At 39.5% G+C, this 14,825-nt stretch overlaps 1 protein-coding gene across 1 annotated transcript in view; it reads right to left on the minus strand.

Annotated features, from left to right (window-relative positions):
• The window catches only part of CLIP4 (CAP-Gly domain containing linker protein family member 4), a 34,374-nt gene that overhangs the window by 5,231 nt on the left and 14,318 nt on the right, over nt 1-14,825 (minus strand). The window contains 6 exon segments of the mRNA XM_064446429.1: nt 1,363-1,497; nt 1,916-2,056; nt 5,547-5,630; nt 8,251-8,391; nt 9,105-9,240; nt 12,541-12,777. Coding sequence (XP_064302499.1) covers nt 1,363-1,497; nt 1,916-2,056; nt 5,547-5,630; nt 8,251-8,391; nt 9,105-9,240; nt 12,541-12,777 — 874 coding nt within the window.

Here is a 14,825-nt window from a genome sequence, read left to right on the forward strand (position 1 = left end):
ACAGCTTATGAATTAGAAGGGCTCAGTACGTCAAAAAGTTCTCCCCTTTCTGTTTTTAGAATGAAATCAAGATCTGCATTGCAACAAAAGAAATAACATTTGGGTAACTTCCAGAGCTTTGGTACATATTAAAATTGAGATATTAAAAATGTATCTGTTACATTTTATATAAATTACTGGTTTTGCAAATGGTGAAAATTTGTGACCTTTCTGTCCTCACTTCTTACAATGCCATGTTTTTCTCAAAAAAAATCTTGTTCCCGAACTTGGGGGGAGAGGGAGGAGACTTACACTGTCAGACAGCTTTCTGATTTTACACTTGTTACAGTAAATTCAGAAAAACAGTCCTTTTCTTGTTGTTTACTTCGTAAGCAATAACGTGAAGGCAAGAGTCATCACATGAAAATGTAAATCAGCTAACTGCAGTGCCTTAAGCAACGGCTGCCTACAATGACATTGGGGAGTGGGGCGATAGTGACAAAAGCATGTAACTCGTACCACAATCTCGGGTTTTGTCATTCCAACTCTTTTTTTTTTTACATATTGATGCCACAAGTGTCAAGACAGAGTATTGCTGCTTACGTATCAAATGGGCCTCGTTTAAGCTAAGGTACCTACACCGACACTTACCAACTGGTTTTTGCACTACTTACAATAAGATTACAGACAAAGAACATAAAGAACCTAGAATTTGGTTACAAAAAAATAGCATTCAGAAATTAGTTTCCAAAATTTAGAACAACTGGCTTCCGTTCGAGAACACTTGGCTTCACTGCAATGTGGTTTTTCAGAGCGGAAGGGAGGGAGGAGCTTGAGATGCTTGTAACTGTTCATCTGTCCTGTGACCTAAAGGTTTGTTAGTTAAGATTCAAATGTTCACTATTACCCTCTTAAAGATGCCAAGAAGATAAGAATGAGACAGGTCTACGACGTGATAAGAGTACCAGTATTGCAAGAGATGAGCTGTGTCAAAAGGGCTTACTACAAAAGCAAGGTGTAAAGGCACGTGATCTCAATAAACTATACACCACTTTGGAGACTAAACTGAGGATTTTCAGAAAGGTCTGTAACAATACTCACGATTTCAACATCAAGATATTTTTTCCTAATTAAGCCGTGTTAGTGGACAAGTAAAAGTCACATTTTAAACCATTGTTTTTTCCTGGCAGTTGCATTAAAGTAAAAAACATTTAATAAAACACAGGATAAAGAACTTTGAAACAAACCAGTAAATTAAGTGGGTTGTGGGTTTTTTTTTTTGAGAAAGTGAAGAAAAAGATGGAGTTCTCTTAATGCTCAGTTGCTCACATGTAAGCTCTTCCATATTTTTAATATGACATACACAGAGAGTATTGCAAATACCTGGTGCAAATTTTGTCGTCCCACAAAATCTAACAGTGCCCGTCCTCTGTCCTACCACCAGTACTCTGTCTCCAACCTGAAGTTCTCCTTCATCAAAAGTATTTTTCCTTGTAGCCGGAGAAGATCTATACAACCCTGGTTCAACAGAAGAGCAAGATATGAAATTAGTGACATTATATCTTTAAAATTTAAGAAAGTCTTAACTAGTGAGCCAACTGATTAGTAAATAGAGTATCTACCTTTAACACATGGCAACACCCTGCAAATTTTGCTTAGACAAAGCATGGCTTTGCTCCAGCATGAAAACCGTGGATACAGCCTTTTCTCTGCAGCTGAAAGGTACAGTGACCAACTACAAGAACGGTTTTCTTCTTGAAGATGTTCTAAAACCTTTTTCAAAGTTGCCACACTTAAGTTTCTGATTAAACTACTTCCCAAGTGTCCTTCTTGAACTATCTCAGATTCTGAAAGAGCACATGTAGTTCTACACAAGTTCTCAATACAGCGGTAAACTTCCATCTGTGGAAACACACCTCAGTAAACCAGACCATACCAGCACTAATTTTAGATGAGGCAGAAGACACTCGAGTCACTGCTTTGTTGTTGCTGCCAGCTGAGTTCCGCTTCTTGCAGTAATTCTGTTTGCCTTCCAAGGAGGTAGTAGAAGAGGAAGAGCTGCTGTACACAGGAAAACCTAAGAGGCATAAATGGAAACAGTCCTTCAGAGATCATATTCGGAAAAGGACAGATTAAGCAGAAGGGAGAGCTTCTCTAAGGCCGCAGTTATCTGTTCTCCACAGGGGGCAGAATACAAAGGAAAGCCAAAATGAGAGGTTGTTTAGCAGCACTTACACAAACACCTGTCTGGAACAACATAGCTGCATCTGACCCCATCTTGGGAATACGGTGATAGTTTAGGGCTTGAAGAGGTTTCCAAAAGCCCCGCCTTTGTCACTCTCTGAAAGTTTTTCTAAACAGTCCTAAGCATATTTATTAAAATATGGGAGCCTTAGTAATAAGAGATCATACTCCACACTTTCAGCATCCAGCCTATTAAAGAGTTGATGAGAAGTGGAAGGAAGGTGGTATTATGTGAGTGAATTATTGTCTGGATTAAAGCCTGCTATATGCCATTACATACTGTATTAATATTAAAATCTGTACTATAAAATAAGAATGGGAAATAAATCACTTTTATCTCCATTTGCAAACCCTGATGTCTAAACTGTCTGATAAGACTTATGTTCAGCTTTCCTTTTTCCTTTTCAAGGCTCTCCCTGGTTCCCCCCTTTCTACCCAAAATGAGGCAGGGTACAGCAAGACACATCTACGCCTCAGTTTCTCAATATCAAAACTAATATAATATTGCTTATCAAACTTTCCAGAATTCTGAGAGGCTTAATTCATTAGTTTTTTTCAAAACACCTCAATATCGACATGGGGTCAAGTGTGTTCAATGTAATCTAATCCTCCAATTTGGCAAAACAGTAAAGAACTGTAGAAAAGGCAAATGCAGGGGTCAAAGCAAAAGCTTAGGTATCTGGGGACAGAAATCTAAAGACTCCGAGACATTGACTGCAGCTATCCTACAATGAAGAAAATGCAAGTTACTAAATAAATGGTGACTAAACAGGCAAATTTCAGCTCCAAGGCCAAGGTATAAATGCATGTGTGCAGTTGCAAACACATACTACAAGTCCATTTTTAGAAGTCAGCCCAGCGATGGATGCACTGGAGGTCAGACCACCTAGCACTGTTATACAAATGCAACAAAAACTGCTCATGCAGCAACACAGAAACCAGAAGAAACTAAACCAGTCATTAAACACTTCATTCTGTGGGAAATCACGAGGTGGGAGAAGGCGGAGCAGATTCGGCGGGGCCTATAATCCATTCCTCTTCCATCAGGCAAAACAACGATTTGTCGTATCACTCCCTACAGGTGAGTGTTTGACCTGTTCTTAAAAACCTCCCAGCAGGGAGATCTCAGGACTTCCTCAGTAATATATTTCACCACATAATTATCTGCAGTGTCACAGGGTTTCCCCCCCCGCCCCATACTAAACCTACATTACCACAGTTTTAGCTCAAGATTTCTTACTCTCATTACGCATGCAGAATGGTTATACTGTTCTTTGAAAGCTTCCTAGTTTATCCCTCCTTCTGTCTTTTTTCATCACACAATCACAAATTCCATCAGTCTTTTCTCCCAAGTCATGTCTTATACCTCCAGTTATTGTAGTGCCTTCTCTGAATTCTCTCTGGTTGATTCACACCTTTTTTGAAATGCAGTGTCTAAAACTAGATGCAGTGTTTTAGCCGAGGCCTTACCTGTGCCAAGTAAAGCATCCCGGTCGCCTCGTGTATCTCAGCTGACACGCCTTTTGACGCATCCCAGGCTGTTGCCCCTTTTGCAACAGCATGACATAGATGACTCACGTTTACTTTGTAATACTCAATAACCCCACGTCCTTTTCTACAAAACTATTACCAGGCACTCATTCCCAGCGTGTATTTATACAGTTGACTGTTTCAGCCTTGCTACATAACTTTGTAGGTGTCCTTACTCTTCTGCATCTTTTTTACCCCCCCAAGGTCTTTATACCAATTTGTCAAGGGCTTTTCTTCTTTTTGGGGGGTGGGGGGGTGGGGCGTGTGTGAGGGGGGAGTGGGTCGGGTGGTGGTTTTTTTAACATGAAACCAGTCAACTATCTGCCAGGCATCGTCTGCATATTTCAGGAACAGATTCTCTGTCCCTAGTGCCAAAAAAAATTAAAAAAAAGCAATAAATTACCAGGCTCCACAAACTCCAGGGAAACCCTGAGGTGAAACAGCTCACCTGTTCCTGTTTGGCGAAGAACCACTGACAGCTACTTTCCAAGTTGGACGTTGGATTTTCCTAGAGGTTCTGTCTGCACCTGCCTTACGTCAGTACCATCTAAACCACTAGATCCCAAGATGAGGCTTCACTCCACATCACTTACAGCCTGCAAAGCCTTTGGAGTCCTACTAATTGCAGATATCATACTGTAGCCATCAAACTGAGACACTGTTCTGCCAATTAATTTCGCTGCATGACCAGAACCTGAAGAACAAGGCATTAAGTGCCCTCCATGAACAAAATGTTGGAAACCTCTGTCTACACGGGTTTTTTTAGCTCACCTCTGAAAAAGTATCACGTAGGACAGTGCTTAAATACCTTACACTAGTCTCTTCCTCACAACTGTTTGCTGACAGAGGATATAAAAAAATGCTTTTTTTCAAAAAGAGTATATTCAAAATCACACTTCAAATTATTTCAAGAAATACTGTTTTTGCCAACACTTGTAGTATGATTTTATGGCCAAAACTTCAAAAGAGACACCATTTTTACATTTTTTTAAAGACACCCCTAAAAGTGAGGTCCCTTGATGTTTAAAGTTCAGCACACAATATACTGATGCAGTAGAAGTCACTATCCAATTCTGAAACTAGATAATTGCAGAGAATGATTCATATGTAAAAGGAAATTTTGAAAAAGCTAGAGTTTCAGTTTTCATATTTGAAGTCTGTTATTATGAGTCTTCACAGAATCACAGAACGGTAGGGGTGGAAGGGACCTCTGGAGATCGTCTTGTCCAACCCCCCTGCTTGAGCAGGGACACTAGAGCAGGGGGCACAGGAACACAGGAATGCATCCAGGCGGATGCGTGTCTTCCATGACACAATGTTAAGTGCTGTTAGGAGATAACACTTTATTATACAAGCTTGAACATACAAATATAGGAGAGAGTATAAATTCCAACAGAATCCACGTACCACTCTTCGTCGAAGTCTAAGCAGTAATGATAAAGGGCAAAAGGTCTCCCTCAGAAACCTAGGGCGGTAATTCTGCAGATCCTCTGTAAGATCATTTACTAAGAGACAGCTTTGAGCTTTAAGGGCTTGTCTGTATTTTTGTCCATGTATTTGGATAGAAGCTGTTACCAAACCAACACAGAATGCCAGCCAAACATCCACGCAAATTACTGCTAGAGAACTAAATGTGTACAGCCTGCCTGGGACTTGGATACGGACAGGCAAGGCAACTTTTCTTTCAGGTGTAGATACAGGACTTTTACAAAGGTAAGGCAGCAATAATACTTCCTGTGCCCTGCTCAATATTTTTCTCAAGATGTTAAGAGAATTTAAAAAAATGTAGTTACCTTCTTTTGTAGGCACAGTTTTTCCCCTGTTAGCAGCCACAAAGTTGGTGTCAGAAGCACTGTCTTTTTTTGCCATATTTAGGCCTATAAAAAGAATATATACAATTAAATATATACATCCTAACAATGAACAATAATTTTACAGGAAAGTCATATACAAAAACAATTCAACAGATTTGCAGACTAGTGGATGCACGGATAAAACTGGTAAAGCTGTACCGTTCCTTAGACTCCTGATAAATGGGTAAAACAAGACGGCAGAATTGTTCTGATGGATAAGCACGGATGTTAAACCCTTTAACACACCAAAACAGTCAAACTGTCTTGCCAAACAATAACTAAGCTCTCTGCAAAATATTAATGTTTACATTGAGGGAGTTTTACTTAAATCTTTCAAACATTTACACCTCTCATATATACCACATTCACTGTTATCGTACTTGAGGTATACAGTTCACTTGTACTAATTTCACAACGTCTGCATTAAAGATTACACAAAAATTTTGAGAGATTTGAGACCAAACCTTCGTGCAGCCTACAAATAATGAAGTAAGCATGCCTATGTGATTTTTAAGAGCCTAATTCCTAGAGCAGCAACGTTGTGTATGCAGATGAACTAGTATTGCCACAGAAGTTATAATCTGTGAACAGTCATTCTGCAGTTCTGACAGTTTCCTGCCCTAACCCAATGACGAACAGGCTTTTTCTATGATTTATCCCCTCCCTGTCATGAAAGAAAAACCACATCTTTTTTATTCAACTACATCTCTCAGCTTAATTCAGCTACAGGGACCGAACCGGTTTGCAAATGCGACGTATTTTCCAAAATTTTGTGGTTTAGCCATTAAGGCATCAGATCAAAAAACTCATGTTTGTGACTGATAACACATTTCTCAATCTGATCACAGTAATCCTTTTTCTAAAAACTTGAAAAAGACCTATTATCATCAATCTGATGGATTATTCAAATCCAGTAGAAACAAATCAAATTTTAAAATCTCTGTACGGTATTATATTTTGCTTTGCAGCTTATAACCATATCTACCAAAAGCATATTAATTTTTCTTGGATCATTACAAAGCAGTGTATTGGAGGAATGAAGTTTAAGGGAAAGAGACATAATCTGGTGATGCACATAAACACCGCAAAACAAAGTTCTGCCTCTGCAGCTTTATCCTCCCACCCCAGCCAGTGAATCAGCCAGGCACGGCAATTCTAATGGACCTTTCAACGCAAGAACATCTTACAAGCGGCAGCTTCCAGATTACTGTTAGCGGATATAGGCTCTGCCGGGCAGATGATGCATAACTCACTCTGATTTCTACCTAAAGCAAGTATCAAGTGTTTAAAATTTACAAAGATACAAATGCACCTTTGACAGAAAAGATGGTTTACGTCTGGAACACAACGCCTGTGACAGAGGAAACAGTCCTTTCCATTATGGCTTAATGAGTTACAAACAGTTCACAACAAACTGAAGCAAACATTGAAAAATATCTAACGGAAAAAGCCAGCTTAGATGGATCTGCTCCAGAGCAATACTCCTAACAAACCGATTATTCCAAGAAGCTTTTTATGCAGGATGCCCATTTATAAATAGCTTAAATCTTGTGCTAATTGTAAATACACATAATTAGGGCTTACTTCCCCCTCAATCTATGTCGAGAAGAGTTACATAAATCATCCAAAATGCTGCCAAAATGTGTATCTTCTACCAGCCTGGCACATTGCTTCTATACCCTGCGTATTACTGGTGAAGTGTGGAGCATTTTATGGTGCTTGAATACATTTGATGAGAATATATGCATGTCCTCCACCCCTTAAGCTGTGCTGCCTTAGTATGAGTCACCTAAACAGGGTCTGAAGGGCAAAAGAATGTTAATGTAATATATTAACGACATTATTATGTAGCCAGCCAGACACGGGGCCAGATTATGCGTGGTGGGCACTGTACACAGCAGGGAAGAGTCTGTACTCCAAACACCTTGGAACCGAACCAGACAGAAAAGATGCCTCATTCTTACTTCACAAGGAGGGAACCGACACAGAAGGATTAAGTAATTTGAATAAATTACTAAAAGACTAAGCCAGAGCCAGGGACTGAGCCTGTAACGCCAATCAGTAGACCGAGGCCATATGACAAGGACATCCTTTCTCTTCCAGTTTGCCTCTGGTTTTACTCAGAAAACTGAATGAGCACAATGAAACGCGATCGGTTAAATAGTTCCTTGATAATTTTGCCAGAAAATAAATTATATTTCTTCAACCTCTATAAAGTTGTACATAGATTAATTTCTAGATTTTCACTGCTTTCAATGAGATGTTTCAAGTTACCCAGGAAGATCATAGTAAATGAAATCACGTTAAGTTGAGACATTTAACTATATCACAGCCAACCAGAACTTGCTTTAAAGGCTCGAGAATAAACGTTGTGGTGAATTTTTCTTTAATAGAGTATATAAAGACCTCTACTAGTACATCAGATGACTATAATCACTAAGCAACTACACACAACGTCTTTCCAGTACTAGTTTAAAGGCTACTGAATTTCTAACTAGAACACGTAGTTAATAAATATCACCTTCACGTACCAAGTGATGAACTAATTTGAAACAAGTATTTTAATATGAAGATTTACATGACTGGTGCTGATTCTTGCAGATTAGTGTCTCAATCCTTTTTCAACATACAAGAAAATACTCACCAGAATTCACTTTGGAAGTTACGTGAGTCACATCTATTTTCTTGGATTTGAGCAAAGGTAAAGACCGCATGGAAGAACTTCGTACAGAGCTTTTTCTGTGATCAGAAGCCTTGCTTATTTTAGAAAGAGGTGCAAAGATACCTGGAGAGAAAAATTGTATGTGCCAAAAAAGAACCAGGAGTCATATTAATGCAACAAAACCTTCCAGCTACTATCTCTTACATCAATTAATTTGGGGTGGGTTTTTTCTGCCACGATCATGGCTTGCTATGCTGTCAAAGCACTCGTAGCGTCAGAAGGAATAGCTCAAATGAACAGTGAAAACAAAAGGCTTATCAAGCAACTTCAACAGAGTAATTCAGGAAGTCAGTAAAACTGCCGATTAGAATCTTTGTCCTGATGGTAACATTCAGCCTCCACTGTGACAAAATGCAAGACTCTGTATATCACAACTGTCCATGAAATATCAATTAAAACACCTCAAGCTGGAAGTTAGAAAACAAATACAGGCATGACTCCCTTAAAAAGGAAGGCAAAGGAGGTAAAGAAACACAGCCATTATTGCTACAACACAAACAGATTCAACAATATAGATAGATAAACAGGAAAGACTATTATTCTCACTGTTTCAAGGAAATAACCAGAAATTTTGACTGGTTGGTTGTTTCAGTGGTTTTGCAAATAGTTGTGGTCAAAACACTAGGAACAGTGAAAAGAATCAATAAAACAAAGCACTAAAAAGCAAAGCAACAGAATTTATCTGTTTTCACTCTCCCAAGAGGTTCACATCTTCCAACACTTCTTTTAAAATCCAGGTTTTAAAAAAAAGGTAAGAAAAAAATTGAAGGTTATACCGCGTTTCGGTGCACACTTGAAGTACTGGACTTTTCCGACGCTTCCATTGTTCTTTCCTTCTGGTTCGTCCAGCTCTACGCCAGCCCACTGGCCACTGGCAAATTCCGTTGTGCCACAAAATCTTAATGTCCCGACCTAAAGCAAAAAGCATCCACACAGAATGACTTCGTTAAACAGCTTTGTTTACGGGAACATAGTACAGATTTTGAAGGAGACAGCAAATAGTCTCCAAGCTTTTGATCACAATAGAGAAATACAAACATAACAACCTCCCGTGATTACTGACGCTCCTATCTTTCAATCCCAGCCAATGCATTTCCAAAATGTATTAGTCTTTCTGCACATATTTTGTATTAAACAAAAGCTGTGGTTACTGAAAGATCTCATAACAGACAAGAATGAGACGGTAAGTGCCACTGTACAGCACAACTCCATGTCAGCAAGGTACAGGAGTATGTGCCTAATGAGAAATTTTACTTCCAGTGTCTTCCACACCAATAGTTCCAGAACCATGGCTACACATCTTGCTGAACTGGAGGTTCCATGGAAATACTAGATTAAAAAAATTCCGTAAATATATGTATTCATATTTATACACACAGAGATATAAGTATATATTTTTCCATATATATTGCAAAGGTTAAAGGGTAAGCTTCAGAGCATACTGGACTTTTTCAAACTAAAATTCATCTCATTCCCCTCCTTATGATTAAACAAAAATTTAAAAGCCATCCAATGTTATAACATGGTTTTTTGCTGTTCCAATATATACTGCATAGACTCCGAACAGGTGAGGTAAGTACGTCAAGAATATCAAGACAGACCAGTCTTGCTGGTGGACCTCAGTCTCCACAAATTTACATTATAAGCTTACACACTTCAACCAAATGAAGGAGGAATAACTAACAGAGATGCATTTAAACGCTGGTTTAAATTCATTTTTACACTTGATTTTTAAATTAGTTTTAGTAAGAAAAACCTTTGATCTTTCGGTTGCTCAGTTTTCATTATCTCATGTGACCTTAATACTATTAGTTCATTTTTTACTATGACTTCACTGTTGAATCCAGCCCTCAGAGAGTAAACAGACCGAAACCATGTTTTTTCTGTACTATAAAACCTTCCAGCTACTCTGTCTTAATGTTCTGTAACAAAATAAATGAGACCCAGAGCCTGTTGTTCTTTTACTCTGAAGATCAACTTTAAACTTGATTGTTATAGGCAGGTACATCGCACTAATCTAGACCCAGACTTTTTAGCTACCAACCCAGAGATCAAATCCAGCCAGAGGAAGCCTGGCCAAGCAGCCTGACATCCCTCCACTCTCCAGGCACCAGCCAAAGGGCACATGCCAAGCAGAGGGAAGGGGCCAGCATCTTAAACTGGAGGTGGAGACGGCAAAACTGAGGCTCTGATCTTGCACAGCCCTAGGACTTGTGCAGGAAAGGAGCAGAGGGCACGTCGCACATGAGAACCATGGCAGGAACAGGAGAAGTTTTCTTCCAGCCACTGGCTTCCCTGCACTCACATTTCATTGAGTGTCCATCCAGATAACATATAATCTAGCAGAGCACAAGCTGGGGGTACCCCAGATCATGTGCACACGAACACCTGCTTACACAGCCTTTCTACCCTGCAAGACAACTAGAATGACAGGTGCAGTAGGAATCGAGAGAGGAATCCATTTTCCCTCTGGCATCTACTGTGCTTGGCTTTCAAGCTTCATGAAGGCAGCTGGTATGCTAGGAGACTGCAGAAGCAGGAAAGAGAACAGGAATCCATAAACATTGCTTGTAAAAATGCTGCCGTTCCAGTGCTCTCATCCCAGCTTCCATAGTCCGGAAATGAGAACTGATCCAAGAAGAGGTTAAGATTTGGGCATCGTTTTCATCATCTTGTTCTCACTTTTGCTCCACCCTGCACTTATTTAAAAGTATCAAGGCAGAGGTGAAGACAGAGCTGAGATCAACTTCTCCATCCAGACAAATGGAGAAAGCAGGTGGGAAACAATGTGGGAGTAATGCAGAACAGCTCCTCGCACACAAAGAAAGGGCAGGAGGAAAGCAGATGGGGAAATGGAAGATCAAAAAGCACAATCACACTCCTCCTTCCCACCTATGACAGCTTTGGCCCCCTTAAAAAAAGCTAGCTGGAAAGCCCTGCTGGCCTTTGGCAGCAGAAAAACAGCTTCCAATAACTTCCTAAAACACACTGTAATAGCATACTCAATTTAAAAAAAAAGTAACCAAACCCAGGAAGCTCTATTCATACACAGTAAGCACATTACAGTACAAACAGTTCTATGGGCCTTACTTGGAGGAAAGAGACACAAGGGGACTAATTTCTTCCCTTTCTTGCTATAAAGCCTCCATTAACTTGCAGTACATTACCTCCCCTTGCTTTCAGTGTGCAATGGCATTCTGTAAAAGAAACTTCTATGAACTTCTTACTGTCTTTAAAGAATAATCAGCTTCCTGTAGGTACTTCAGTTAAAATGCCTTCTGCATAGCTACTGATGCCTTCACTTTTCCTGACCCAATTTCAAGAATACACCAAATGAAAATAGAGAATGGAAGCTACTTTGCACTCTCGGTGGAGTTCACTTGAGGACACTTCAGTTTTGATCATTACAAATCTGAGGTTATACTAGAAAAATTATTAAAGGTAAAGCAACTCAAACATAAAATTTTGCTCACAAATTACTTCAATATTTACCAGAAAAATATTTAAAGTCTTTAAAAAAGCTCTAGCACTCTTAAATTGTTTCAGAGCCCTTGCTATCAGAGCAAATAGAAGTTACAAATACTAAGCGTAGTATCAACATTACATTTTTCAAATACATTTTTTAAAACGTGTCTAGCAAGGTAGCTTCTTAACAGCTCTTCACATCTGAGCCAGACCATATTAGCAAGATTCTTGTACTTCTGCAGAACCATGTAGCAACCCTGTTCGCACAGCACTGCTTCGAAGATTTTTAGCTGCATTGCACCAGTGAAATTGGGTTACTATAGGCTAAGCAGAATTAAAGTTTTCTTTTAACACCTTCTGGAAACTATCAGGGGTAATTCATGAATGCATACTCGTAACTGTAAGCTGAGCAACTCACAAAGTAATCTGTAAATTTTACCACCATTTTAATGTGACACCAAAAGTGTTAATAAAAGCAGAGCCATGCTGACGTACTATAGGAGACTGTTAAAACACAGTTTACAGACACAAAACACAGACTGCACTTGTCAAAACAGCTTCTCATAGCAGCAACTTTCTCTAACACGTAACTGTTCAGCTTATTACTTTCTGTAATCCTTACTGCCATCCAGAGTTCACACCTACCAAGCAGTGTTTTAGACCCTCAAATTTGAGGTATGTCTCCAAACGGGTAAATAAATTGACTGCCCAGAAATTAGGAGGGCAGTATCATGTTGCTCATCATACCTTCTGTCCTGCAATAACAACACGATCTCCCAGTTTCAGGCCGAGCGATAGAAGCATGGCCTTGCCTGTGACATGATCATAGTTTGGAATCATGGCTTTTGAGATGTCACATGAGAGAGGCACCGCATCCAGCAACATCTGCTTGATTTCTTTTGCACTGGCTGCTGCATCAGCCATTTCCAGTGGCATATCTACTGGATCAGGAACCACATCCGCTGGTATCTGCCCTTTATCATTCTGCAGAAACATAACATAGCACAGGGTTTAATGTTGTGACAAGATAAACTGCTATGGTTTTGCCTAACCAGGTTTATGACGTTCATTAGATATTTTTCGTATAATATAAACAACTATAAAAACATATTTTCAAAGGATGCCAAAACATCCTTAGATATATAAGCATTATAACATTTACAGTGACTTACTTTCAAAAGTGCTATGTTATCAAAATTTTTAATCCAGAGAACATTATTGATACTCAGAACACATGAAAAACACACCTGTATGTACCTGTGTACCTGAACACAGATTTTAAAAAGTAAGCAAGAATTCTGGTCTGTAATACCAAGACTGTAATGCTAATACTTCCCAAAGAATTTATCTTTACCCAGTGTATAGTTTACTCCTCCTTGAGGCTTATTCCAAATAAGACAGAGTTTAAGATAGAATTTAATATATATTCCATGCATAGAATACACAAAGTTGATATGTCTCATAAATAGCTGAATAAAGCTGTTCAACTTTATTTAGATACGGACTATTGCATCAGAGACGAATACTCTCCAAACACCGCCCATTCCCAGAGAGCAGTGACTGTGATTCCCCGTATGTCCCATGCCACACTTGCCATAGGCCAGAGCTCTTGGAGCTGTTAACTCCTCACCTGGGGCTAACCTTAACTCAAGGCCAGTTGGCCAGACAGCAGGTACACTGCTGGGCTGCCAGGCTGCTACAACGCCAAGTTCTACCTACACTTTCTTCAGCAAAGGCATTAGTAATGGATCTTCACCTATCTGCCAGCTTTCACGAAGTCTGTGGAAATGCAATTATCTCAGTCTGCCAATTCTGTCTCAGCTGAGCCCTTGGACTCAGAAATTACCAGAAGCTCAAAGAAGGAATGGTGCAGAGCAAGACTGTATTTGCTTTGTTTCCTTAAAAAACAGACTAAAAGCTCAACCTTCCCTGAGCCCCCTGTAAATCTCCCTGTCTCAGCCCTGGAAAACTATAATCCTTATTCAGCATTTATACTCTGCTGTCCTCGTATAAGCAAACTCTACACACTGTCTCTGGTCAGAACTTTATTGTGGGATTGAAGAATTAAACACCTACCATTCCTTAAAAATCTACAGTTGTTCTGTAAGTAAAAGGTCAGCCCCATTCAATTCAAGGTACCTTAAAAACAGGATATAGCAGGGAGTTTGTTTTGAGATTTTAGTCATCACATGAGCAATTGTTTCAGTCAGATCAGTCCCGCAAATCAGCCCACCAGGTGCCCTGCAAATCTTTGTGTCAACACAAGGCAGGGGGCAGAGCGGAGCAAGAAGGCAACAGTGGGCACAGTGGCACAGGGTTGCTCTTCTCAAGGGCAAAGCCACCCTTTGCCAGCTCAGAATGCTTGCGCAGCTACAAAGCCATATTCCCTGTGACAAGAGACTCTTAAACATACAGCTGCTGTAGAATCTGAAACATGTACATGCATACTAAATAATGAGACAAAGAAGAAAAACAGCATTTTTAAAAAGATCTAGATTGAATATCATGAAGAACTGTATGAACAATGATGTTCCAAGAGATTTCAGACCATCAGTGATAAACTACTTTCGAGTACCTTTAAAACAATTATTTCTCAGAAAAAAAAATTAATTTGAAAATGGAGAATGTAGATACTGCCTATGCTAAAAAAAAGATAAATACCCCACAAAAGACCCAACAAACAACAAAAAAACCCACAACCACAAAACACACACGCCCGCCCCCCCCCCAAAAAAAATCCACAGACACCAATCAAAACCCAAGCTTTGTGGCTAGACACACATAGCACACAGCAGCACTTTACACTATAACTCAGGCCTATTATTTTGTTAGTAAGCAGAACAGTTAATGCTTCTTCATTATCAGTGACTTATGCTAAGCCTAAGTTTACTGCTAAGCAATACAGGGCATTTTTGGAGGTCACAGATTGCACTCCTGTATTTCTGAAAAGATCCACCACTGCCATGACAACTGTTGCAAACCACAAAGGAGTATTAGCAAATGAAAGTTCAAGCAGCAAATAGAAGAACTTG

The sequence above is a fragment of the Phalacrocorax carbo genome, chromosome 3 (assembly GCF_963921805.1).
Source record: "Phalacrocorax carbo chromosome 3, bPhaCar2.1, whole genome shotgun sequence".
NCBI classification, from domain to species: domain Eukaryota; kingdom Metazoa; phylum Chordata; class Aves; order Suliformes; family Phalacrocoracidae; genus Phalacrocorax; species Phalacrocorax carbo.